Raw genomic sequence first — 27,672 nt, forward strand, 5'->3', positions numbered from 1 at the left:
ACTGTGTCAGTGCTGATGGCAGACTGACCCACATGCTCTGGGTGCATCTGCTAACACCAGCCTGCCAGACTGAGATATATTTAAACAACCATACAGCCTGTTTTTATGTGCATCTAAAAAGGTAGTGACATCATGACTAAAAACTGTTTGAGCAATAACTTTCCCCAACTTTCTACTTGAATACATTTAGCCTCAGGCTGCTGTGCAGGCAGTGGCAGCAACATTAGCAGGCCTGTACAGGTTTTTCTTTTAATAGCTTCCTTCAATGTTGAGCTCAGCTGCACTTAAAGTTTGCATGGTTCATGTACAGTGTTTGTGTCAACTGTTTTGCATAATGCCTATAAAATTCCACACACACAAACTGAGACAAATATACAACTGTGCAAAGAGGCAATTTGAGAAATGTGAGCATCTTGAAAAAAAAACAAAAAAAAAAACAGAACTATTTGCTGTATATTTAGATCTAATATTCCACATGGAAAACACATACTTCCAAAGAGGGAAGTAAAAACAGGCCCTGTGTATTTATTCTGAATGCTTTTATGATAACCAATAATATAACAAAATATAGTGTACTAGTGTCTAAATATCTAAAGAAAAAAAAAATCTGCATGTTGGGATTTTTGATTTTTCAGACAAATTGTTCTTTTATGGGTTGACAAAGATCTTATACTTCAGTTTAAAAAAGTATTTGGAAACCTGTTGGAATATGTGTACATTTTCACAAAACTGAAAACAGGCCTGTTTTTATTAAGTCATAAAAGAAATGTATGTTATGGACATACATGGTTTTTATTAGGGCAATACATTTATCAAGGACATATTTTCTCGGCATAAAAAAGTTTGAAATGCAAACTCAGCCTGGGTAAAGAAAAGCCCTCATCTTCCTCGTTTGCTGCGCGTCACTTGTTGTTCCGCCGTCCGGCCGCTAGATGTCCCCACAACACTGACCGCAGCCTCGCTCTCACCTGAGCGCGCCCATCCTCCTCCAGGTGGGAGCTGCAGGTCGACGCAGCTTCTCTTCATTTCCCCTCCGTGCTCCGCAGGGCCGTCCGCATACGAACGGCACCCTCACCGGAGAAGTCAGTTCAGCTGACATCCGACAAACGGATCTGTAGCCGCGGGAACAAACAGCTCCAGACGCCCGTCGCTTCCTGAAGAGCGTTTCACGGAAATGGTTCACCTGAAGTTTTCCTTCGGACGGTGAAAGTTTGGAAAGTTTGGCGCTGGAGAGGAAAGACGCAGCAGGGAGGCGCTTCAAATGGAGAGAGGGTGAAAGCTCATCTGGATCAGAAGTTCAACAAGGTATTTGCTCGTTGTATAAGTTTTTGTCCATTATGTCATTTTTTCCCCCAATTCCTCATCATAAAGCCTCCAAAACTACGCATTGGTTCGATAAACGGTGAAAAATCTAGTTGAGTATTCTTTCCAAAAGTTCAGATTACGGTAAAGTGGCCGGGCTCGACTGAAACTACGTTGAGGAATGCACAGAAAGTACATTTTAGGTGTAACTGCATGTCGCCTGATTAGTTTACTACAGTTGCTGTAACATTAAATAATAATAATAATAATAATAATAATAATAATAATAATAATAAAAGATAAGGCTTCGAAATACAGAAAACAGTCGACGCCAGTGCTGTGAAGTGTAATCATACAGAGAGAGGTGCAAATGGATGGCAGGAGATCCAGTCTGAGTAAAGGCATGCATGGAAAACTAGGTGTGGGAGATTTGCTTAGCTTGGCCTTGAGGGATCCTGCGCACAGGTAATTTAAGACCTGTACAGCTTCTCTCAGCTATGGTGCTCGTGACAATGAAGACTATTGTGTTATTTCCCGTGAGTGTCCCAGCAGCAAGTGACTGCTTGACAGCTCTGTGCTCTGACACCTGGTTTGATTCATGCCCGTCAATAACAGTCATGGGACGTGCGTAATGCTCTTATAGAGCTCCACTGCTTACTGATTAACCTGACAGAGATAACAGGACCACCTCAGGACCTCCAGCCCCCCACCTCCCTGTTTGTCCTCAGCCTCGCCTGGACTTTGGGCTGGAGGTGAGCTCTAAATCCAAACTTTTCTGGAAACTCTGCAGCGCTTCCAGGCATGGAGGGTTGAAGGCCATTGTTTTTTTTTTGTTTTTTTTTTGTCAGCCCCACGTCTGCAGGTTTACCTCTTGTACCCTCTGGTAGGTGAGGCTGAGACAGAGCCATTTGTTTAGAAAGGGTGTGTCGCATACTGGTGCTCCTTCTTCGCCAGCCTTCCATGCCGGGGCTTGTACCCATGGAGATTACAGGTGTGTTATGTAAGCACTAGAGGTACAGCAGAGTCTGGTCGATAGCTGAGATTCAGAGGAAGATCAAGGTAGAGACGGGAGGCAGTGAGAGATGAGGGATAAGACGGGATAAGGAATTCACTGGAAAGAAAGGCTGACCATGCATCCTGTGTTCGGGATATGCTGCAGCCAGGTAGGTCCAGCTGTTAACTGTTGTCCAGCTGTTGGTGAGACAGAGCCAGCTCAGTGGAGGAAAGGTTAAAGCTGCTGGTCAAGAGAGAGCAACAGGAAGAACAAGTGGTGTTGCAACGGACAGAGACACATGATTATGTGTGTGCGGGCTGAGAGAGCGATGTGGGTCTGCAGTGGGAGGAAACTCCTTCCTGGTGAAACACAGTGTGCTCTTAATCAGGAGGATAAGCCAACAAGTGACTCGTCAATGAGTCCTCATCAGTGCTTGTGAAATATTTAATCAATGGCTGTAAAGGGCATTAGGGCATGATGGAGTTTGTGTGTGTGCCAACAAACCTGCGCGTTTGTGTGTCATTACGTCCATTACATCCTTCCTTTCTTGTCCTTCTGAAAGTTCCCATAAATTCAGGTCCAAACTGAGGCCTTCTTTTCATTCCCACACTACATTTCTGTTGACTGCCGTCCACTCAGGCAGCTGTCAGACTGCGTGAACTTCAGATTGAAAGGATTTCAAAGCGGCTGCAGAGTTTTTGTTTTGACTGGAGCAGAGCACAGACACTGAGATGCCAGGATGTATTTTTAAACCCTTAATGTCCAGCTGTATTTGCCTTCGCTGTGAGCCGGTCGCCGCCGCCGCCGCCGCTGCTGCTGCTGCACAACTCTTTCTTTTTCACCCCCGACTGACCTGTCAGTTCAGGGGTCTTAAGCTCCACAGAGGCTGCAGTCCAGACATGGACCCCTGGCAACCCCTGGAAGCAAAGCAAACAACACACTTTACAGAGCTCACACACTGCAGAGCTCTGTCACTGTCGCAGCAGACTGTTATGCTGCCAGAGAGAAGTCGAATCTCCCTGATTTTTGATCCTGTTTTTGGAAAGAAATGAGAAGTAAACAGTGGAAACTAAGATTATAGGGATCAAAGTGTAACATTGCAGGAACTGACCACATTTTACTGTATTTTATTTGAAAATGTAATTAAAGATACTTTACCGACAATTAGATCAAAATTTGTTTGTATGTTAATATCGAATTCCAGGGAAGTGCACTTTTTAAGCGTTGCTGTCAAGTACAGCATATCAGCAGCTCAAAATATCCGAGCCGACATGATTCATGATCAATTAATCTTTTGATGATTCATCCTTTGTGTCATTTTCAAACAATAATGCAAAACATTACCAGCTCTCAGTTTCACAATAGTGGGTTTTTGGACTTCGTTGTCTATATGAAGAAGAATATCTCTGCGTTTTGGATCTATAGTCGCATAAAACAGGGAATTTGAAGACGCCCCTCTGGACCGGGGGAGATTATAATGGCTAGTGTTTGCTGTTCTCTGACATGTTATTGACGAAGTGATCAGTGAAGAAAAGTATCAGCAGATTGATGAAAATCATCCTTTGTTGCAGCCCTAAACCAAAACATTTTAGCTGCTGAGGCTATAATACAAACATCACTGTTGAATGCAGTTACTGTTCTCACTATACATATCCTGTAAAGAAAAGTCTTGTTTCCACAGCAGTAAAACATTTGTGACTCCTTCTAGAAACAGTAGACAGCGATCAATGATCTCGGCCAGCGCGCACAACCGCATGTTATAATGTTATCTGAAAATGAGCCTCATGCGCCTCCTCCCATTTTCCGTTTTCTTTCATGACTCTGTCTCCTAAGCCACTGTACTGCATGAGGGATGTGTGGCAGGGAGGAATGGGGGGGGGGGGGGGGTTGAAAGGGAGAATGGGAGAACAAGAGGAGGGGATGGGGAGGGGAGGGGGGTGAAAGCAGATTTAGAGTGAAGAGTTCCTTCGTCAGTAATTATCAATCTCTCAGGAATGCAGCCGCTGCTCTTACCAGACAAGCTGCTGCATGGCTTCAGCGGCCTCGCTGCACGCCAACTTGCATTACCCCGTCCACAGATCTCTGCACGGTACCACCGCGCCTGCACGCACACACACACACACACACACACACACACACACACACACACACACACACACACACACATGCAGCGTCTCTAACCCCAGTGAGTTCAGTTACATAGCATTTTGCTTTATTCGTGTCATTATTGTCTTACAGTGTTATTGTTGTTTATTTTTATCACTGCCATTACCTACATGGTCTTTTTCTGAAACTCTATCCTCTCTGCAGCAAACAAAGGGACCACATAATGTCAGTGAGGGATTATTTTTCAGTCCAAGTCCTTCGCCTCTGTGTGGTTATGCTGATCTGTTGGAATGGAACCAGACTGTAGGAAACGTTCTTGTAATCCTCTCTCTGTCAAAGCGAAACTATGTCTACTATGAAAGAGGAGTCTACCCCTGGTCTGTCCCCCCTGAATGGAGTATTTCCAGTTACATCCTGGTGGCCTCATCATCCATCCACAGTACCTTGTTCTTGTGTATTGAGTGTTTGCACATGTGCAGAGATGCAGCCCAGACAAGGTTGCTCTTGAGTAGCAGTGCCCTCCTTTGTTAGATAATGCCCAGAGAAGACAGCCAACGCCCTGACTGATGCCTTCAGGTGCCACACAGTAACACCAGTTTTTTTTTTCACACCGCTAAACACTTGCCATTTAGTTACAGAGTCACTTTAAGTGTGGTTTAAGAACTGTTATTTCCAAAACTGGCTGTTACTGTTAAGCCTGTTCCGGTGACCTCAGCAGGAAGACTGAAACAGATCCAAAACATCCTTTTTACCTCTAAAAACGGAGAATATTATCCTTGTTAATGTATTATTTTCAACTTGTGGAGACTAACCACTTTCAGCCTGACCTTACTGGCAGCTAAATCATGCCATGTGAAAGCCAGCAGCTCAGGCGTACATGTGAATGGCCTCCTGGTTAAACTGAGCCAGTCCTAATTCAAACAAAGGTGGTTGCCTGTATCGCTGCCACTCCCTCTTGGCTTTGCCTTATCCCCATGAGGCACTGGAGTCTGCTCCGTCAGCTTCCCCGTGTGAGTCACCGCAGTCAAAGTTACAGTTCCTGGAGACCCCTCCCCCGTCCCCCGCCGCTGCCTGCGAAATTCACATTGTTCATATTTGCCAGAGTTGATAAGGGTGTGATTACATTTCAGGGTTTTTTATAAGATGAGTCACGGACAGAGGGCTGCTTACGCTGCAGTTGGAGGTTTTTTAGGTAGTCCAACTGTGAGTTTGGATCAAAATGTAATTTAACCTACTTTTTCATAAAATGTTTGAACCCAATCCTTTATCTGATGGATGCAGTTTGTTGCATAAACCAGTGCAATGGGTGTCAGACATTGTTCATCGTCATAGGAAATAATTTCAAAGTCAGTACTTGTGTAATAATCCCACCTCAAAGGCATTACATTTAAAAACAAATACTGAGAATTATTTGCACTTCCTATTTCACATGCTCCATCTGTTGAAGGTGTGTACATGCTTAAGTCACTTGGATTTAAAGTAAGTTTCACATAAGAAAGACTGAGTGAGTCAGAGAAAGGTACAGTCCAGGCCAGTTTAAGAAGGAAATCTCTGGTATAAATGGTTTGGATTTGCACAGTCCAAACAGTAGCTATGCTACTGTGCTTTGCTTTAGACAAGACAGATATCAGTGCTTTGCTTTGCTTTAACTTTGTTGATGCATGTAAGGAGACCCACATATGCTGTGAAATATATGTATGCAAGTCCCAGGAAATATAGCTGTCAAAAGTAGATAATAAAAGCCTTTTCCAGATATGCTCAGTCTCACAGTCTATCTCATGATGACAGTGTGTAAACTATTATCAGTCCCAGTTGACTTCGTGCTGGTGTGTACACACTGTTGTCAATGTCAGATAATCAGTCAGTGCTGCAGTATTGACACACTGCGTTGAGGTTTGCCGTGTTTGAGTGGCGCCTCCTGTCCAATGTGAAAGCCTGGTGTCTTTTGTAAAGGATAAGTAAACAGCGTGTTGGAACACATGCCTGCTCCGGCAGGACTGGGGCAGGGCTGGAAAACCACAGCGGGTTAGTGCGTGTGTGTGTGTGAGAGAGAGCGAGATGGAGAGAGAACATACAACATTTTTGTGTGTAAATCAGCTTAGGGCACATGCCTTGATCAGGATCTTTATGATAATATCATACACCCTGATGTGGTGTAGTGTAGGCTGTGATGTCAGAGGTTTTTTTAGCTAAGTTTGTGCGACAAATCCACAAAAAAGTCAGATTCTGAATTCTTCTTTTGTGCCTTTAGTTTGGGTATCAACTTTTATGAATCGAGAGGTGTGGTTAGGAGTTAAGTGATTGCTGGGACAATGAAGCAACCCTGTAATTAAGATGTTGGCAGTGGCGCTTTAACTTTGAAGAGAGATTGTGAGTCTAAAGCTTCTTTGCAAGAGAGGGGATTATTTATTTTTCCTGGATAAACCCAAGAGATGTGACATTTTCTTTAGGAAATCTGAAGACAAATTGTATGAAAATAGACGTCATCAGATATTTTTAGAGCAGTTACAGTTTTAAAGGAGACTCCACTGTGTGCGTCACCTCATTACATCTGTGTGCAAAACTGAAAATTACAGGTTGTTATGTGTAACCACAGCAATGGTGGCATGAGTCAACTCCTTGAGACTGGACTCTGCAGACAGTGGTCTGCTGGGTGGTCTACTGCCGTGTCCCAGAGTTCTTAGTGTTACTCTGGCCCCTCTGTGATGGAAATAATACGAGGAGTTGTTGCATACCCGCAGCCGTGGGCTATAAATGAATGAACCAGCCCCCTATTCCCCAGAGAGATGCTGCTGATTATTGGCGACTGTAGCCAATACACATGCACGGATCTTAGTCATGCCAAAATGACTGTAATTTGGAGCAGGAGAAACACAGGGCTTAGTGCGGGGAGAGGCCTGGTACTTTTCTCTGGAGAAGATGGATGCTCTTTCTTGTTATTGGCCTTTCACTACAACTCACTCCTTAAGTCTGCTCCATACACACTGTGCCGCTTCAGATGTGCTACGGTGAGTAACAAGTTCAGCCTGGCTACATTAAGATAAAAAATGACTTCAAAAATGCCCATGTATGTATAAAGTTTAGAAAAGCCAGATATGAGAGGCTTAACGAGAAGCACTTGAACTTCTCGTTAAGCCTCTCATATGTGGCTGCATGCTGCTGTCATGAGTGTGGATGTAAACTTCTCTTTCTGGAGAGGGCACAGCATTTAACTCTACGTTTTAACTGTGCTCATCGCATCGTTGGGACAGAAAGATTTTTTAATGGATTAACATGACATTTTTCTTGGCCCAGAGGCCGAATCCTGATCTGTTAATTGAAAAATCAAAAGTGCAATATGGCCAAGTGCAATACCCAAATTACAGGAGATGCAGTTTTCTTATATTCTCCACATGTAAGGGAACGTGCTTGTTTTGGTGCAAACCGTATAAAAAAATCACATCATCTTAATTTTTAGAATTTTTGAATGAAAGTAAGATGCAAAAATTACCATCCCTACTAAACTCATGACTCATATCATAATCACAACAAAATAATCAGAATATGATTTTTTTTGTGCATAGTGTTCGGCCCTACTCTTCAGGGCATCATCAAATCAAATTTTCAGTTTGTCAAATGCCTGCAAAACTTCTTATCATCATCTTCAGCTGTACTTTTTTGTAGCACTAATTAGCAAATATTGTGAACAGAGAAAACATTATACCTGCCAAACATCAGCATGTTAGCATTGTGAGCACAGCAACATGCACATTTAGCATCACTGTGCCTCAGTACAGCCTCTCAGAGCTGCTAGTAGTGGTTTCTACTTTAAGTACACAGTGAAGACCACCACCTGTCTTGGAGACTGAGTTGCCAGTTTATGTTCCCCAGGTTTTCCTTGCTCCAGTGATTGTGACATTGTCAAGACTCGACCAATAAAAGGTAATTTATGACCGGTGTACAGTATGTGAGGCATTTGGCTTCAAAAAGTGCACATCTGTTTGAATATGTTCCATACGACACATCCAAACCACATTCTTCTAACTTCAAATCACAGCTCCCCTTCTGCATCGCACCAAGCTTTGATAAGGAGCCGTTTGGAAAAGCCACATGGTGATCCTCAGAGAACATGACACAGGTTTCTGCGGTTTAGTTTCATGAATTGTCTGGGCAGGAAAGCATTCCTAGAGACTGCGTTGCTGAAAGATGTTTGGTTATATGGCTCACGCCTTGCTTGTGCTAAAATCTGTCTGCAGTATTTTTCATGCATGACTGTGAAGCTGCATGGCAGCCAAAAACTTTTCATGAACTTTGACAGCAAATCACCCAGGGATTCATAATTCTCTCACTCTGACTCCACTCCCAGCTTCCTTCAGCCTTTTGTGTGCTTATTTACAAGCCCTGACTCCTGTCATCTTAAGAGCCTGATCCTACTTTTAGCCTGTGATCTGGAGATAAGTATCTAATAAAGTACGCAGCTGGAAGAAGCCCAGTGTAAGCTACGGATCCCCAGGAGCAAGGCTGAGAAACCTGCCTTAAAGTAGAGGAGTTTAGCAAGGTGGAGGAGGAAGGAGGCTGAGAACAGGCGATGAGCTCATTCTGCTGAGAATGGGGGGAGAAAAAAAATGAAGGACAATGAAACATAACAAGGGACAGGAAACAAAAACTCCATTGATGTATGAATGGACGCTCATTAACAACACCTTAATGCACGTTAGTGACTGTTTATTTTTCTATTCTCTGGCTCTTCCTAGTGTGTTGTCGTGCCTGTGTGTAAAAGTGCATGAGCCTACGGGTGCGGCTTTGTGAATTATGACTCCATGTTATGGAATGAAGGGAGCAGAGCCAGTTCTTTCTTTGCAGAGCTGTGAAGTTTGGTTTAGAGACAGGAGGGGGTCTGTGTAGGCTGAGTGTGTGGGTGGAATGAGCAGTGCCCACATAGACACACAAACACAAACAGATATACACACACATACCAACTGGGGTGGTCTAAAGAATAAGACTTTGCAACAGTGGTCACTTGCCTGATGCTGCGTTCATTTGCAGTACGACTGGATTCATCAGATTCATGGTTTTGTACACACACGCAAGCATTTTCCGAAACACACTTAAAGTTTTTAACTGGATTTATACATTTTCTAAACTTTTTAAACACACAGCGCACCTCACCAAGACTTGAAACCTGTTTGACATCCGTCGTCTATCATCCTTAACCTTGGTGCTTTTGTGGTGCATTCAAGGAAGCGCTGTTATCCACTGCATCAGCTGTGGAAAAGTGTGAGAATAATAAACTGTGTTGATGTGAAATAACACCTGGAAGGCAGATAGTGATCAGATATGGTAATTGTTGTAAGAACGCTGAATTTGGCAGCTTGAGTTCGAAAGACTTCTGTGTAGCAGCCAACTCTCAAATAGCGGATGTTGTGACTCTCTTGAACAGAAACAGCAAGGTTGGTTTTCAGTGTGACACGGTGTCTTTGACGAGTAATAAAAATAAAGTCACCTTTTTGTCTTCTTTTTTTGTCAAATTCACTGTCATTATAATAACATTTCCCTTCTTTCTGTTTCCTTTTTCAGGGTATAGCTCCAGTGTGAGGTGGTATGTCAAACCGTGACTCGCTGGGGTTCGGGGACCTGATTCCCCAGGATGTGGTTGATATTTTTGCCCAGGAGAAGCACAGCAAAAGGGGCCAGAAGAAGCGCAGTCACTCCCTGGGCCGGGCTTTGGGCTGGCTGAAGGGCAAGAAGAGGAAGGATCTCGGCGCTAAGGGGCAGGGCCTGGGTCTAGGTCCTGCACTTGACTTGGCTTTGGATGGGCACCCTGCTGGGCATCAGGGTGGACACAAGGGAGGACAGAGAGGAAGGCAGACTCATCCACAAGGTCTTGGTAAGAGCCTGCGGGATGCTCGACTATCCCCTTTAGTATTTTGTAAGGATGTTTGCATTTTGGCAGTGTCGTGTGGTTGACAGTACACTACATGTTGCATAATATCATTAGATTATCAAGATAATGACCTACAAAGTAGACTGAACATGTCCAAAAAGATACTGTGTATGAATTGAAAGGGTGTAATACCAGATAAGCATTTTAGTCCAACTAAATTTCCCAACATTTTACAAGAATTGCAATTGCTTGGCTGCGTACAATTGTAGTAGAATACAAGATAAGGAGCCTTTGACACACACAATAACTAAAACATAGAATTATTAAACTGTGATGAATTCCCTTTTCTGTATCAAGCCCTCACAAGTTGATTAGGCTTTGCACTGACATGAAAGAAACATGTTGCTAATGGGCTAAAACCGTCCAGCACGGTCCTTTAATGTCTTGTACTTTAACAGCGAGCTCTTCTTAAGACATTCCTGCTGAGAAAATTCTAGCAACACGACGTCTGAGATGAGTAGAAGTAAGTTCCTGGGAACCAGTTGTATAAGCTGCTCCTTGGCTCCCAGGCATGTGTGTTTGTTCACCAGAGGGATGTTTGAACAGACTGACTTCCACTCTCCGGCTGACCTCGTGCTCGCTTTGTTTGCTGTGGAAAAAAATCTGTCCCGTCCTGTGATACCATCGCCTAACTTACCTGGTCTTCAGGTTATATGTGCACTGGCTGCAGTCCTTAGAAGACATGCATAAAGCGGCTGGTGTGTTTGATTTTAACCTTTGCGCAGCCACATGCACACGTGCACCCACACAGTCAAAAACTATGAAAATTCACACACGCTCTGACTTTTCCCAGAGCTGTGGGGTCTTGTTGGAGCTTGCACATGTGCGCTCATATGTCAGCATGCTGAACTCTACCAGGCCTGTTCTCTCTTTTTTTCCGTTTGTGAACCGTAAGCACTAACTTTAGTTTTACACCCTCGTTAATCACACCTTGATGCCGTCAGACCTGAAATGCAGAGAACACCAGACAAGCTAGCTAAACCTTGTTCTGTTCAGTGGGCTTATGCAAAAGCACTGAAATACAAACATTGTTTGGTTCAGGCTGTTGTAAGTGTGTCTGGCCCTGCTTGTGGTGGTGTCTTGGCTAATTGCTCTACAGAGGAGACCCCGCCTGGTTCTTGTGCTGCGTCTTCTCCAAGTGGGAGCCTCAGAGCTCATAGCTGGATGAGTGTGAGGGGATTTCCACAGCATTCAAACTCATTCAGTCTCACACAGTCAAACTATACCCACAACAGAACATGAAGATGTATAAACACGTCTTCAGTCTCATCTGTGGCTTTGGTAGATGATGACTGCATAGACGAGCGCGTCAGCGTTGGCTAGAGCATGCGTAAGCAGACTGCATTACACAAGCTTTGCACTATTTTGTGCTACTTCTGGGTTCTTGTGTGAAGAGTTTTGTAAGAAAAAGTAAACTGTGAAGCGAGATAAAGTGTTTCTCCTCTGCCAAGGTCGGCCTAGAGGCTACCTCCCATATCGGGCAGAGGACATGAAATCTACTCCTGCACACAAGAGGAAGAAGTTTCTGGATTTTTTAAAAAGTTGGAACCAGCCTTTAATAATTAATATGACGGCGGCCACAACGAACATTATTTTAAATGGTACTGCCTTAAGGTAATTGGCCTCGAGGTTAAAGGAATATACCACTTCAAAGCTGAAAGTGTTGACTATCAAGAGTGATTTATGTTAACATATGCTGCTATTGAGCCCTGAGCAATCAACATGTTGTGTATGACATGCTGATTGTTGGTGCTGGCAACAACGACCGCAAACTCCTCGCCAGACGCTTCCTGATTAGAGGAGGAGCTCAGAAATTCCCAAAATGCATCCAGAGGAGGGTTATTGCAGGAGCACGACATGGTGCAGCGTAACGCACTTGCCAGAAAATTGAATACCTCCAGCTGAGCCCCTGATGATGATCTGTATTGATGCCAGAGGGGCCTCCTGCTCACTAAATGCCTGGTATGGCAGGCACAGTGCCAGTTAATTAAAAGCCATGCCAGGACCGTTACAGTGAGGGGGGAACAAGGGATTCTGTTTTTCCTGACCCCTCCACTCGCACTGAGACACGGGTCCCCACAGAGGATCACATGGAGGCTGTATGTACATATGAGACCAGTATGGACGCCTCAATAGCTAACCTCAGCACAACTCTTGTCCAGTACACCATGCTGTACCGATTTATTGTCAGCATTTTAAAAGGAAAATAGTGTAAATATGACATTTTGGTGAGTGTTTTTTCACAATTTTTGGCCAGATTTTATCTCACCATTACTCAGTTAATTGAGAAAATATCAGCATTGTGTGTTGCAGCCCTCGAGAATGTTACAACCCTCCAAAATATGTATATTTTTAGATCATTTTTGTTTTTTGCTTATTCTTTAAACAGCTATATTATGATTTTAGACTGATTTTATTTAGTACAGTTACTAACGTTAGGTCAAGATGTTAAAATCTGAGAGCTTCTGTTAAGAAAAAGCTTTTTATAGGAAGCCGTGTTTGTATTTCTCCGGCTAGTATGTGCTTGTGTTCACGTGAAAGGCACCTAACAAAGTAACCTGCTATTAACACTGACAGATTAATCTCCCTGTGTGTTTGCTTTTCAGGTTGACAATGCAGGTTGATCTAGATTCCCAGTTAGAGTGAGCGTCCAAACCCTGTAACCCTGGGGTTGCCGTACCCTTTGCTCTTGCAGGAATGCGTTTTTGCAAACAAAGCCTATGGAGTTTGACCACAGAGGGGGCTGCACAGTAGCAGGTCTTAAATTCTTTAAACCCTTCGGTGTGGTAAACCCATTAACTCTGCATTGTCTTCTTTGATTACCTGGACGATGTTTCATCCTGAGCCAAAAGGCAGAGGTTCACATCCATTTGTCTAATTCCTTACACTGTTAATGTCCATCTGACGGTGATTTATGTCCCTGCCGTGCTGTCAATGTACTCGATCTGGTGTAAAACTAGACAACGGGCCTCTCTCATGCATCTCTTAGCTTCATTATGGGTTTGAAGAGCGATTCCCCTGGTTTGATTAAATGGAAATAAGTTGAGTGGAAGACTGATTAGGTCATACAGTCCTACCAAGGTATGCCCCAAAGATCACCTGCACACTCGAAACACTCCCTCAGAGATTCCTCACATTCCTGAGCTTTTTAAAGATTTTTCTTTAAAGAAGCTAGAAATAGGGAGCCCTTTGTGTGTGTGTGTGTGTGTGTGTGTGTGTGTGTGTGTGTGTGAATGTGAATGTGAATGTGGCACACATGCTAGCAGATCATATGAGCTGCTTTATTTGACTTCCTTTGTTGGATATTTTCTTATAGACACTGCTTAATTTAACAAGGATTGTTGAGATTAAGTGTATTTATCTGTTGCTTAACTGTATTTTCATGCGGTGTAAAGTCAGTTAAAGGCGCTATGTGGACATTTGAAGGCTGATAAACCATTGCCACATCAGTCGTGACACAGTTATATAAAGGATGTGCAGTTTTTTCGGGTTCATCAGCAGGTTAGCTTTTGTGTGAAATCTGCTAGATTCCATATAAGGCTTAATGCCAGATTGCATTGTAGCTGAGCTCAAGTTTCAGCTTTGTGATGGCAGATAGTAAAAGAAGGGAAAGAAAGAAATGGTCAAAACGCCACCGCAGAGGCGACGGTGCACAAGTTACAGCACCCTTGTTTAGATTCTACACACATACACACAATCAGCAGCATCACTGGGGAACATCATGGGAAATGTAGTTTGTCTGAAAACTAATATTGCAGTTAAAAATGTACAAGTGGCACCTTTTGATATCGTTTGTGACACTGTAGTTTTGTGTGACACGGGATGTTGTTGTGCTTGTGTTGTGATGATGACAGTGACAGGCGGGAGAACAGGTTTGAGGGAAAAAAAAAACAAAACAAAACGAACTTCTGAGAGAGTTTCACTTTCTTCTTCTCATGGCAGGAAACAATCAGCCAGCCTGTCTTTTTAATGCACCGTCACACCCTGCTCATGTGTTACCTGAGAGTCAAGCTGATGCTGACATCGTGGGAATTTCTGTAGATGAAGACTTGACTACCTGTATAGTAAACAGCAGCACAAATGCTTGTTTATAATCACGGGGTTTAATGGGTGTTTACTAGGATTTTTATTTCAATAGATGGAGCGTCACCACGCCCAAATGGCAGAGCAGATCATATTTAGGTCACTCGAACGGCAGAAGTTTTCTAAGCACCAGATTGCCCTCTAGTCCCAACAGAATGATGTGCTCCAGTTTCATTTAATCAAGTTCCTCTTATTCTTTGCAGTCCTCTAATGTTCGGTGTCAGTGTCACCAAACTGAGCAGGATGGCCAAAAGCAACAGTTATTATTCATGAAATCACGCATTGTTTCCTTGTCAAGTTATGCAGACATGTTACTGTGGCTTTGCACCAGCTGCACGGTCCATTGTCACGAAAGGAAACTGTTTGCCAGCACACTGTGAGGAGGCTACAGACAGACTGATAAATATATACTCGGGGAGTTTTGTGAGTCATCAGTCATGACTTAACTGTCAAATGTGGCAGTTTTTCAAGCACCTTCCTCCTTTGACAGCTAAGTTTGGCAGGTTATCAATCACTGTATTAAATGTGAAGATATCCGTGTTGGTTTTAGCTCATAGTTTAGTTGAAGTGCGCACAGTGTTGGTTATTCAGGTAGTTCTCCTGTCCAAGAACACACTGTTCTTTCAGTGCATAGTCAAGGACTGATGATAAACCTGCACCGTGCTTGTATATAGTAGAGGGACTTGCTCAGTTTGCCTACGAACTGGTGTTTCAGTGTTAGGGAGGCGATCTACCACTTCATTTATTCTGAAGATGTAGAAATGAATGGTAAACAAGAGTCCACAGCAAGCATGGCTAAAAATGTAACAGCAGTTTGGTTTATTAAAAACTAAAAGTAGCTTCCAATAAGTAAAACGTCTCTTTCTCTTTAGTTCTGGTTTAACAAACACTTCCCAAACATTTCCAAGAATTGCACTACAGGTACACTCAGTCCATTATTCTCGTACTCACCCTTGTTCTGCTAATAAGAATCTTGGAGCTCTTTTCTTGCCTATAATACTGTTTTATTGTCTGTAATCACATATAATAGGAGTCTGTAGCAAAGCTGTGCTTACATTAAACAGGCTGTAGCAGGCCTGGATACTTTACATCCTCCTGCATAGATTTTAATGGCATTTGATTCGTTGCTTATAGCTAAACCTATCAAGAGAGGAGGAGTTTGAGAGGCGTGAAGTGATGAAGTGATGAAGATGAAGGCTGTGGGCAGGTTCAGGGTATAAATTGGCGTAATGATGTTATCTGTGATGCAAAAAGTGGCCACCTGCAAGATTAAAGTAATAGTTTGCATTTGTTGTGCTTGTGAGCTATGGTTTTGCAGGTGTCTGATAAATGCTGGTCTGTTTTCAGGCACACAGATTGTGTTGTCTGACGGTGAATCAGAACAGGGTTGGGGAAACTTTTTCCTGCCAAGGCCCATTTCACTTTTTCTAACATCTTTCATGGGCTGGACTAAATTATTGAACACATGTATCACACTAACCTCTGTGATAGCTGGAACGGCTTCTCTTTGTCTGATGTCAGATGGTAGCGATGACGATGCTCCTCACAGCTGGTTTTCTGGGTATGGGTCAGTCTGGAGCAGAGTCTTTGCAAGAGCCCGGAGGTTCCCCACCCTTGAATTAGAGCGTTACCCTGCGTGCCAGATGATGCAGGTGTATCTGTTACCTGGATTGTTGTCCTCGTCACACTACGCTTCTTCCTTCCTCTCTTTCAGCTTTGACGGAGAGACGTTTATATTTAATTCATTGGAAACCAAGAGCGTGAAAATGGTCAGTGGAGCACACAAGCTTCGACCGGGGTGCGTTAACACGTGTGTCCAGTGGATCGCCACTGTATATTCTTGCAGCGAGCCTCCAGCTCTTTCCCACTGTCATCACAGTGTGTTCGGTTGGGTTTGTGCTGATTAGAGAGGCTTAAGCACCTGGCAGACAGCACCCTCAGAGCTGGAGAGAATGTCTCTGCATGGCTGTCTGCCTGGCGGCGCAAAACAGGAGAGAGAGAGGGGCAAGTTGGGGCAGGGACATAAGGTGTGTGTGGGGTATTTGCATCTGTTTGATTCCCATGAAGCGCTTCAAGAAAGAGTTACATCAGGTTGTCTGTCTGATTTTGCATGTGTGTTGTGCTCTGTCTAAAGCAGGCTCTCAAACTGTTGCTCTTCACAGTACATTTTAACTGTATGCACATGAAGCTGAGCAGCTGGTCTTTCCCTCTCCCCTCCCTTCCTTCTGGCACTCTGCCCTGCACATTTATTAGATGATACATGCAGCAACTTCACAAACAAAGTCAGTTGCCATCCCCTTTGGAGTTGTAGTATCTGTTCTCTAGATCAGCCTTTCTTTTAGGTTTAGAAAGAGGGAATTTGAGGACTGTGGTCACGTTCTAATATTATTTTCTGTGAATTTGGAGGGAGGTTTAAATTCTACAGTTACAGTAAAGTAACACACGTGGGTCTTTTATAGGATGATGCCACTATTTAGAGACTCTATTAATTTCAATTCAGCCTCTTTTAGGTAAAAAAACAATGACTAAAGTAAAGTTAAGTATTTCAGTGTTTATTTAAAACTTTCAAGTAAATAGCAGCAATAAATGAAATATGAGTAAAAGGAAAACACTTTGAACATTTTAGAGACTTGGACTCATGACTCCTGGCCCTGATGTCAAGTTTGCTGTTGGTTAGAGATAAATGTTGAATGTGACAGCCGTGTTAGATCATGATCACTCTAAGATGAAAACCAAAAACTGGTTTAGAAAAATGACATTTGATGCCTCTTCAGGTTTCCTACACTGTATGAAAATGTGTCAGACTGTCTTGGTCCTTCTTTCACAGAACAGTGCTCCTAATCTGAAATGAGTAGTCATAGCTCAGAGTTACATAGTGTTGCCATGGCTGCATATCACAAACACTCTTCACCAACATATGTGTCACTGGTTGTAATTTGTTTACAGTGTGTTGCAACTTATCTCCTGAACCCTCTGTCTCTGTTTACTGCCAGGGAATCCATATTTTAGCCAAACAAACCTTCCAACAGATGTTTGCTCATTTAAAATGTTCCACTTTAAATCCACCATTATTTAAATGTCATAAGATGAAATCATAATTCCCCCCTTGAGCTGTTTTTTTTAAACACATTTTTTTTTTTTTCCTCACGAGAGGCTGAAGTCTGCTTCTTGAATACACTGCTCACGCAGCATCTATCCATTAGATTTAGTGTGTTTATCCAAATCTGGGATGTAAACATCAGTTTGGGGGTTCATACATAATCACTGCCAGCCCGTTAGTACTGAGCGCAATCCACCAGTGACAGATGGTATCTTTAATATGTCAGTGATTAATATAGACGCAATTACAATGAGATCACAGAACCAGTGATAATATGAGCCCCTCATTAACGTGCAGTCGTGCCCCACCCATCACTCCAGGCCTCACCAGTCGAGTGTGTACTATCATGGGAACCAGATAAGTGTTGTTATAGACTGCCTTTACCAGACGCATGCATATCAGCTTTCAGTTTACATCTGTAGGTTGAAGCTTCCACTTAAGCAGTGGACTCTGTTGAAATAACAACCCATTTGTACTTGTTACCATGGACTCGTAACACATGCGATTCATTTCTTTTCTTTTCTTTGTACACTGCTTTTGTCTTGAGTCACTCGGTAGGATCACGACCATGAGAATGTTTTCCATTTGTTCAGATGGCATACATTCCATGTCATGTCTGCTCAGCACACCAGGAAGTGAACAAACCCCTCAGCCGCAAATGAGTTTGAGGTGTCCTAAATGGGAAAAGAAAAAGAAAAACAGATGAAGAAATAGTCTAAACAACATAAATGCGACTCAAAAACAAGGAAAAAGAAGTGTTTGCCACTTCTTTTGATCAGAAAAATTGTTTCTAGGAGAGCAGCTCTTGATTAAATGAGGAGTTTTAGACCTTATGTCATCCTTTGTATTCTGGCTGCATAGTAACAAATGTAATGTAATTCTCCTGGAAACAATGGGGAACATTTTGCACATGTGTGGCCATGTGCTGCAGAGCTGCAGGCCTCTTTTTTTTTTTAAAACATGTTTTTAATCTTGTTTTAGGACTAGATCATTTTAAATCACTTACTCCCCCTTGTGGCAGAACAGTACAGTTCCATGTCTCTTAATGAAGTCAGAGGAATGAATATATTTAAAGTTAAAATGGTAAGTCATCTAAAGCAGTGCCGTGTTTATTAACAGTACTAAAGTTGTAGCATAATCAGAGGGAGCCACTGTGATGTCATTGTACCTCAAATCCCTGACAACAGCTTTCTCTTCTCTTCAGTGTTTACATGTATGATCTCAGTTTGATCTGAGCCCTGACTGACCAATCAGGAGCAAGCATGCAGATGGGGGAGCAACAGTGGGGATGCTGGGTATCTTGTCGAGCAGCGAGTGGGGGGACATACAGTAGAGAGGGATGGCAGGAATTAGGCTGCTGAGGATTAGTGTCTGAGATCTGATTGTCTATTGGCTGTGGAGACCTTCTGCACTCTGCACGGACCTGAACTGACAACAACAACTTCATCAAAAACAAGCCAGATTATCATTCTGTCTTTATCTTTCCGGGATGTTTTTTCAGTGGGTGGATTGCGGACGGCACCTTGACATCTAATTTTTCCTCCTCTTTCTTTAACACAGCTTGGGCATAGTTTTGGTGAACTTTTTGATTGCTTTACAAGATTTGCGACACACCATGGTTGTGCTTCTGACTAACAGCTCTGGTGCTAGTTTCTACTGCTTTCCAACAGTCTTCAAGAGGAAAGGTGAGTGAAAGCAGCACACGCCAGTTGTTTGAAATTATTAGACAACTGACCTGATTGGTTTATGACTCAAACCAATTGCTACCTGTTGAAATTGCTTTTCAGCCATGAGCAGTACAGGCTGGATCAACTGGCTCGCCTGGGGCAGGCAGTAAAGCAATTAAAGTGTGGTCATTCACTGTCGCTGTAGACCATAAAAACCACTGTCAGATTGAAATGTGTGCTCTCTTCTCCTAATGCATGTGCTGTGATTCATAGTCTCACTTCAGCAACTCATATTTGCTTTAAATTGCAAGAAATTAAAGTCAGGAATTAGAATTGAGATTATTTGTAGGTAATTGCTCATTGGGATTTTCTCCCACCAGTAATGCTGTTAGAGAAGAGACAGTGGTAATAATTAGTAGCGATCACTGAGCTCATGACTGCCAAGGCTAATTCCAGCATGGTCTTATAGCGACAGTGCAGACAGTGGAGAACAGTAGGTGGCTAAATGCGGATCAGCTGTCACCATTACATAAAAGTGTCTTAGCCGGTTGTTAGCCCAATGATCCCAAACTGTCCTCTGGAAGCATCACAGAGTTGAATCACATGTCAGTCAGCAAATGTAAAGCTACTGTAACATTAGTTTTTGTCTTTTATCTCAAGTTTTCTTAATTTTTACATAAAGTCTTTTTCAAATATAAAAATGGCAGCAATCTGTACAGAGTTTTTGACGTTCTAAATAAACCATAACATTAAATTTTTATACGACAATAAGTTATTAGAATGGATTATTAAGGTTGTTGGAGTTGACATATGACTTAACGCAGTTTGCATCTCAAAGCATGTTGTCATGTTTTTAGATGGTGCCCATGGTTTGTGACATGGTTTTTCAGGTATTTTAAGATGATTAATGATAGCTTGCTCAAGATGCGACAGCGATTTAATTAGTATCCTTTCCACTGTCTAATTAAATGAGGGAGTCTTGGGGAAAATACAGAGTATATGTTGCAGGCGGTAGATTTTTGAAATGATAATCTCGTGTTAAGTCATTGTCAAAGTCACTAGAGTTAAATCCTCCCTGAGTGGAACTGGAGTTCAGCCTTTTTAATTTGCACACACACTCTCATGTATTAAATGTCAAACTTGTTTACCGTTCCTGTCCTTAAATGTCCCCATCAGACACCTGAATGCTCTCATCCTGTCCATATGGTCCCCTTATCTACTGTTATAGTAACACAGAGCTTTGGGTTCATCCAGGCTGATCCCCTCTCCCCTCTCTCTACCTCCAGCTGTCCCAAAGCGAGATGATGATGACAGGACCCGATCTCCCCCATTGTTCCAGGAGAACGTGTTCATTGAGGCCAGCAGGCCCAAATACCTGGAGAACCTTCACACTGAAGCCCTGGAGGGATTGAAAATGATGCAACAGGAAGGTACAAAACACTCTAGTGATACGGTCTATGCACAAAATTAGAGGTGTCCCATGCCAAGATGTTGATAATTGTTTGCATATTACTCAAGAGGGTGTGCATCAGAGGATATAAACACTGCTAAGCATTTTAAATGGCATTATAAATCTGCAGAGATAAATGTTACTCTCCTCACAGAAACCAACAATGGAGTGGAGTACCAGGATAATGAAAGCACAGTTGTAAGTGACACACAGAATTGCATTTTTTATCTGAAACATACTACAAATGCAAAGTTCTTGTACAAGTTTTTTTTTTTTTTTTTTTCTCCTTCGGTCAGTCGACAATGACAGCCCACACAGACGGGGAAGGTGGAGGGTTTGTTACAGACAGTACCATTGCTGACACAACTTCTGTCATCTCTGTACAATCATCTGTGTCCACAAGATCATCCCGCTCTGGACTCACCAGGCAAGGTAAGCACTAACATAAGTACTATTTATAACTCGTCTTGGTCATTTTACAACACATGGTGAGGTGCACACATAAAATAACTGACTGAACATTTAATGGTGAGATGTGCAGACTGGAATCAGCTTAAATGGATCATTAGATGATGTTTTTCATCTGCTCTCTCATGCCACTGTCTGACCAGAATCAACATTCAGGCCCTTGAACTCTGAGAAGAAGCCAGAAAAGGCCAGGAGGAGAAGACACAAGAAGACTGCTGAGGGTATCCCAAAGCATGTTCAGAGAGAACTGGGTATGCAGCTCATCATTTAACTGCCTTACATACAAACAACATGTCTCTATGAATTACTCTTTAAATTGAATGAGCTACACTCAGAAATATCATGGTGTTCAATGTTACAGTTTTCTTTATAGAAAATAAATGGATGGATGGTTTCTGTACACCTGACATACTGTCCATTTCTTTAATTATTAATATTAACTTGTGCTAACTGGTCCTCTTGTCTTCTATCAGGTCTTGACAGGGTGGGTTGGACACTGACTCAGAGGTTAGATGAGGAACAGCTTCATAACGGTGAAACTGATAGTGATGGGCCACAGCAGGCAGCAGAGTCACAAAAAGGAACCGGTGCCAATGCCATCCATCCCCTCAACAAAGACCAACTCAAGCAGCTCGGTGCCACCCATGCTGGTCATAGGGATGACCTGGCCCTGCTGCACTGCCTGGGCCCTGACTTGTCAGGTGAGCAGAGGCCTCAGTCCCTGGCTGTGCCCTGGATGACCACTGCCAACAGCCTCCAGCAGGAGCCACCCAGCCCTGTCATGTCCATGTCACCCCAGGCCGCCTACATGTCCAAAATCATTCCCAATGCTGTGCTGCCACCCTCTATCGAAGTGGTGGAAATCAGCCGGGGACGGAGTCGCAACAGTGTCCGCACTGTCAGCAAGAGCAGCCTGCTGTTGTCCAGCCCAGCCCCCTCTCGTGCTTCCTCTAGAGCCTCCACCATCACCTCCGCCTCCCGCCACAACGCTCCCAATCCGTCCGACAGCTCTTGTTGGAGCAACTCTGAATCCTCAGAGACCTTGGTATCTGACTCCTCAACCATCTCCAGCAGCAGCACCCCCAGACAGAAGAAGTCACAGGATAGGGATGATTCTGCTAAAGAGGACAAAATCAGTATTCACTCCTCCATCAGCAAGGCTTCCAAATGCACCTTGAATGGCAAGCTTGTGATTAAGGGAGATGAGGTTAAAAAAGAGGGGCCATTTGCGCGAAGCCTCTCTGTTATGAAGCCAAAGAGGGCTCCTCCTCCACCAAACCGCTCTTATTCCCTTCACAACAAGATGAAGAGACGGTCACGTGATCTGGCAGAGGTTAGGGTAATTTCAGGGGAATCTTCTCTCCATACCGTCTCAGCCGCAGGTGAGGAAAATGACAAAAACAAATCTGGATCGTCTCCTGTGCCCTCCAGAATCATAGACAGCCCTGGATACAATGCTGACACCAGTTCTCTGGATGACTCTGCAGGGTCAGCGTCCTTCAGTCCACTCAGATCCCAGCTGCAGGCGCTAAAGGCAGAGGAAGCTGCAAAGGTTGAGGAAACTGCTTCCAAACACGCTTCACAAGAGAAGCAGGAACCACTGCCTGAGAATAAGCTAAGCAAGACATTGTCTCCGTCCAGTGGCTACTCCAGCCATGATGGCACATCTACACACGTTTCTAAACAGACCCACAGCTCATCTCCAAGGCACAAGAGAGGCATCTTTGCAAAGCTTCAAAAGCTTTTTCCTGGGTCCACTCCTGCTGCTTCAACACCGCCCCCTCCCACACAGCCAGAGGCTCTTGAAAACACAGAACACACAGAGGATCCTGCCAGTGTCAGTCCTTCTGTCAGGGCATTGAGAGAACTCTTCAATATCCCTCCTCCACCTAAAGTCCATGCACCTCCACCTCCTCCTCCAGAGGTATGGGCTCATAGCAAGCGTACCTTTGAGTTGCTACTGGGACCCCCGGCACCTGATAACATTCAAGCCATCATAAAGAAGAATCCAAAGGACAGGAGACAACAGAGGAAGTCTCCCTCTGCTTCTACAGAGGGCTCTGTGAAGAGCTTGGTGGTAGAACGAAAACACAAGTATCCAGCACCGACAGTGGAGTCCATGAATGGATCCCTACATACGCTAGAGACAAAGAAGGTTCAAGAAAGTGAGATTTTGAATGCAGAGAACAGTGACAGACTGGCTGAACAGAATGTTGATTTGAAAGAAAATAGAAAAGTGACAGTTAAAGATGAGAAAGTAAGAGTAAGTGACATATTAAATGGGATGTTAGTGAAGGCTGTAGTGAGACGTGAAGAAAGGATATCAGCAGTGAGACAGGAAGAAAGCAAAAAGACTAACGTGGATACGCTACCTGCAATTTCATTAGTACACAATCCTCCATCTACCCAAACCCCCACCAAACAGACCACAGAGGTTGCTTCTGCTGCATCAACACAAGTTGTATCCCCTGAGTCATTCTGGCCCCCACCACCTCCACCAATGCGCCTCAGTGTGCCCGATGAAATTGATTTTCCTCTTCCGCCTCCCCCAATGTTTGGTGAGGAGGCGTTAGTTATACCTGTTCAGGTGCCGCCAGAGAGGTCCAGTCCTGGTGGTGACTCTTGTGCAACTACGTCTGTTTTATCGGGGTTGAAAACAGAATGTGTTAGGGTGACCACAGAGGCTGAACCACAGCAGCCCAGTACGTCCCAGGGGATCGCACCTCCACCCCTTAATATCCCACCTCCCCCTCCATATACAGCTCCCCCACCACCAATGGAGGCAGTCTACCATCCTACAATTAAAAAGGTCTCTCCACTGCCTAAAGAGGTTTCCCCTCTGCTACCAATTAAAGAAATCTCTCTGCCACCACCTATAGAGGTTTCTCCACCCCCACCTAAAGAGATTTCTCCTCCACCACCACCTAAAGAGGTTTCTCCACCACCATTTGAAGAGGTTTCTCCTGCACCACTGCCATCACCTAAAGAGGTTTCTCCACTGCCACCACCACCACCTAAAGAGGTTTCTCCTCCACCACCTACAGAAGTCTCTCCTCTACCACCCAAACCGGTTTCTCCTGTGAGGCCCAAAGAGTTCTCTCCTCCTCTGGTTCAAATACCACCCCCTCCTCTTGTTAAAGATGTTTCCTCCACTATGGCTATGGTGGTATCCTCTTCACCAGTTAAAGAGGTCTCCCCTTCACTGGTTATCGGAGTCTCGCCTCTGCCTCCTCAAGAGGTCTCCATTCTGTCCACTGAAGAGGTTCCTCCATCTTCACAAGAGAATGCCCATCATTCTTCTGAGGAGGCAACATCTATTAGCAAACTCACTCCACCACAAAGTATTCCACCTCCGCCACCTCTGCTGTCCCAATCCCAGTTGTCAGAGCAGGAGATTGATCTCCCTGAGGAGAACATCCCATCTGAATCTGAAAGTAACCTGGTTTCATCTAACAGTATTCTCACTCCCCCTCAGAGTATTCCACCACTGCCTCCCATACAGGTTCTCCACCAACCTGAGGTTGTGCCCCCAAACACTGATCGGCCAACAACCTCGGAGGCCTCCAATTCACCACCATCTGAAGCCTCTGTCCCATCAGCCCTTGAAAACTCTCCATCAACTGAAAAGGCTCAAGAATCTGCTCTTTCTCCAGCTGCAAACATTCCTTTACCTCCGCCTTTACCTGCGCAGGGTCTTGCCAACATTAAGCACCAGCCTATTCCTGCAAGCACAGAAAACCAAACTCCAGAGCCGACCTCTGCCCCTGTTGTACAGGAGGATCCCACTCCCATTGTCACCCCCTCCATCCTGCAGATGGTCAAGCTGCGGTCTGTCAGTAGCAGCCCTGAGCCTCCTAAAGCTCAGGAGGAACCAGAGGTTGAGGTCACGATGAGGAGTCAGCAGCCCAGCAGTCATGTCCCAACCTCATCTTCCAGTGGTGAGGCTCCTCAGAAGCCCATCAGAAGGTCTATGATCATGATATCTCCTCCACCCACTTCTCCACCTGCCATCATTACTTCAGAACCAGCTCTGCCCAAGTCACAGTCTCTTGTGGTTCCAGCTGTGTCTTCAGCCACAGTCCTCTCCCCTACCAAAAAGTCTCCTCCTGCTGTGACCGCCTCTCCTTCTATGAACCTACAGGAGGCCATCCGCCTGAGGACAGCAGCCAGATCAAAAAGCAGCCCTGCTTCTCGCCTCAGCTTGCACTCACCAACTTCACCAATAGACCTCCATAAGTCTCCCTCCAGCACAGCAAGCTTTATCTTCTCCAAGAGCAACAAGAAGGCGGTGATTGAGACCAAGCCAGCACCAGAGACCAAGGCAATCATACAGAATAACTTGGAGGTTTCCTCTGAAACAAAGGTGATGAGCGAAGCAGAGTTGGTGAAGAAGGAAATCAAGGTGCCACCACCTGTTGCAAAGAAACCCAAAGCAAAGGGCAAAGAGATTGAGACCAGTGAAGGGAAGGAGCAAACTGCAGGACAGGAAGTACTGCAAGAGAGTATCAAAGGTAAGAGATATTATATTATAATAATAGTGGCTCCATGATGCTAGCCTGCTCACAGAGACAGTACTAACATGCTGCTATTCAAGCTACGCTCACATCATTTTGACCATAATTATGAGCAACCAAGTCAGAATTACTGTTCATGTCAGTTTCAAAGTTGTAACTCCCACTTACATATCTGTAATATATGACAGTGACAATATAAAAAGTCAATGAAAAGCCACCATCACTGGCAGTAACCTTTGAATATAATATATATTTATAATATGGTTTGTTAACAAACCTCTTCAGATATGTAACACTGTGAAACCAGTTGTGCTCTCCTGACATTGCCTGAATGCAGCTTTAGGAGGTGTAACATTTGTCATCTTATTTACCATCTTAATTTTTTTTTCTTGTAAAACTCTTGTAAAATTCTGCCTAAACTCTCCAACCTCAGATGCTGCAGAGAAAACAAATGGGACAGCAGGTACTGTTGAAGGAGGAGGGACGCCATCCGACATGATTGTAAAGACTGAAGGAGACCTGGGAAGGACTTATTAATTCCACTGAATTTGCTGCAAGTCGATCTTTGTGTTTAAAGACAAGAAACTGGATTTGGATAGATGAGATGCTTATTTGATGTTAATGGTGTGGGTCTTAATTTGTGCAAGTTCTCACTTTGCATTTTGCTAAGAGTAAATACAGCACGTGTTCTTTTGCCAGAGGGTCCTCTGCGCTTTACAGCTGCAAGAGATGGGAATATAGCGCCCTCTAGTGTCAAGCGCTGATTGTACTACTTATGTCCTGCTGAATCAGAGCTTTAGTCAGTACTCATAACAATGGGACTTTTGGGTGCTCATCTGTAAATATAGCAACACTTTGTACATTTAACATATCCAGTAATGGTGGATCTGTGCTACAGAGTTCTGTTCTGTATTTTTTTCCAAAAGAGTTTCCACACCAGTTATATTTGTTAAAAATATTAATTATCTTAAGTTATTTTTCCTGTGTTCATGTTCAGAGGAGGGTCTCTGCAGACAGAATGTCTTTGCAATACTGTGTTAAACCCTAATATCATTTAAATCAAATCTGATTATATAACTCTTAGTAATCCAAATATATGTTCTCAAAAATCCCTTGTCATTTTTTATGATTGAAAGCTATGCATGTGCATGACCATTAATGCCACAAAAACCTGAGCAGATATGTAAAGCAACACTAGAATCATTATTGTGGAGTACATTTTCTGCTGCTTTTAGTTACTGATAATGGAAACGTCTTTCCTCACAGTTATGGCTCAGACAGTGGGATATTTCTGTGTTGAACTCTTAATATATTTGACTGGTTTCAGAGACTGTAATAAATGATTATTCATAATGGAAAGAATAAAGATTTATGGACGGATCAAATTCACTATTTAGTTTTCTTCTAAATTTCCTGTTAGTCTGATAACAGACTGGTGCTGCGTTTTCCCTGACATTTGCATACCATCTTCTTATTTCAACCCTCAAGGCTGTATGGCTTAGTATAATGTAACCTTTCCCATGTGTCAGAAATGTACTTAAATATACTTAAAATGAAGTGAAATTAAAGTACACCTTAATTAAACAGGCTAATAGTGTACCACAAAGGACTTGAAAATAAGTATACTTTTCGTAAGTACACTTTATTACAAGTATTTGTAATTTAGTACACTTCTTAAAAGGTACACTTCAGTACAATTTATTTTATAATACAATAACAATAATGTACTTATTATAAATACTTTGAAATACCACTAAAAGTTTTGCAGAATTAGTACATTAATTTTTAAATGAACATCTATTTAGACGTACACTTTGCAAAAATATATGTCAAACATACTTTAAATGAAGCACAAAAAGTTACTCATGACTTTTCTATACTTCAGTGTTATATCTAATACACCAAGGAATACTACTTTTCACCCTGGGTTGACTTTATTTATCTATGCCAGCTGCTTTTAGGATTCATAATGTTGAAGATGAAAAAAATCTTCAAATCTAGTTACAATGATTAAACGTTTAGTCAGTTATGACAAAAGAGGGTCCATCAAGTGCATTTCATGTTT

General features: G+C 43.3%; 1 protein-coding gene across 1 annotated transcript; it reads left to right on the forward strand.

Moving 5' to 3' along the window:
• Positions 1-1,042: 1,042 nt before the first annotated feature.
• Positions 1,043-26,986, forward strand: LOC143331643 (uncharacterized). Its single transcript, XM_076748729.1, has 8 exons — positions 1,043-1,305; positions 9,959-10,268; positions 20,462-20,605; positions 20,780-20,823; positions 20,922-21,057; positions 21,237-21,344; positions 21,567-25,604; positions 26,041-26,986. Exons 2-8 carry the CDS (start codon positions 9,983-9,985, stop codon positions 26,142-26,144), a joined length of 4,860 nt encoding a protein of 1,619 aa, XP_076604844.1. The 5' UTR covers positions 1,043-1,305; positions 9,959-9,982; the 3' UTR covers positions 26,145-26,986.
• Positions 26,987-27,672: the final 686 nt, after the last annotated feature.

Source organism: Chaetodon auriga, chromosome 14 (genome assembly GCF_051107435.1).
Source record: "Chaetodon auriga isolate fChaAug3 chromosome 14, fChaAug3.hap1, whole genome shotgun sequence".
NCBI lineage: Eukaryota > Metazoa > Chordata > Actinopteri > Chaetodontiformes > Chaetodontidae > Chaetodon > Chaetodon auriga.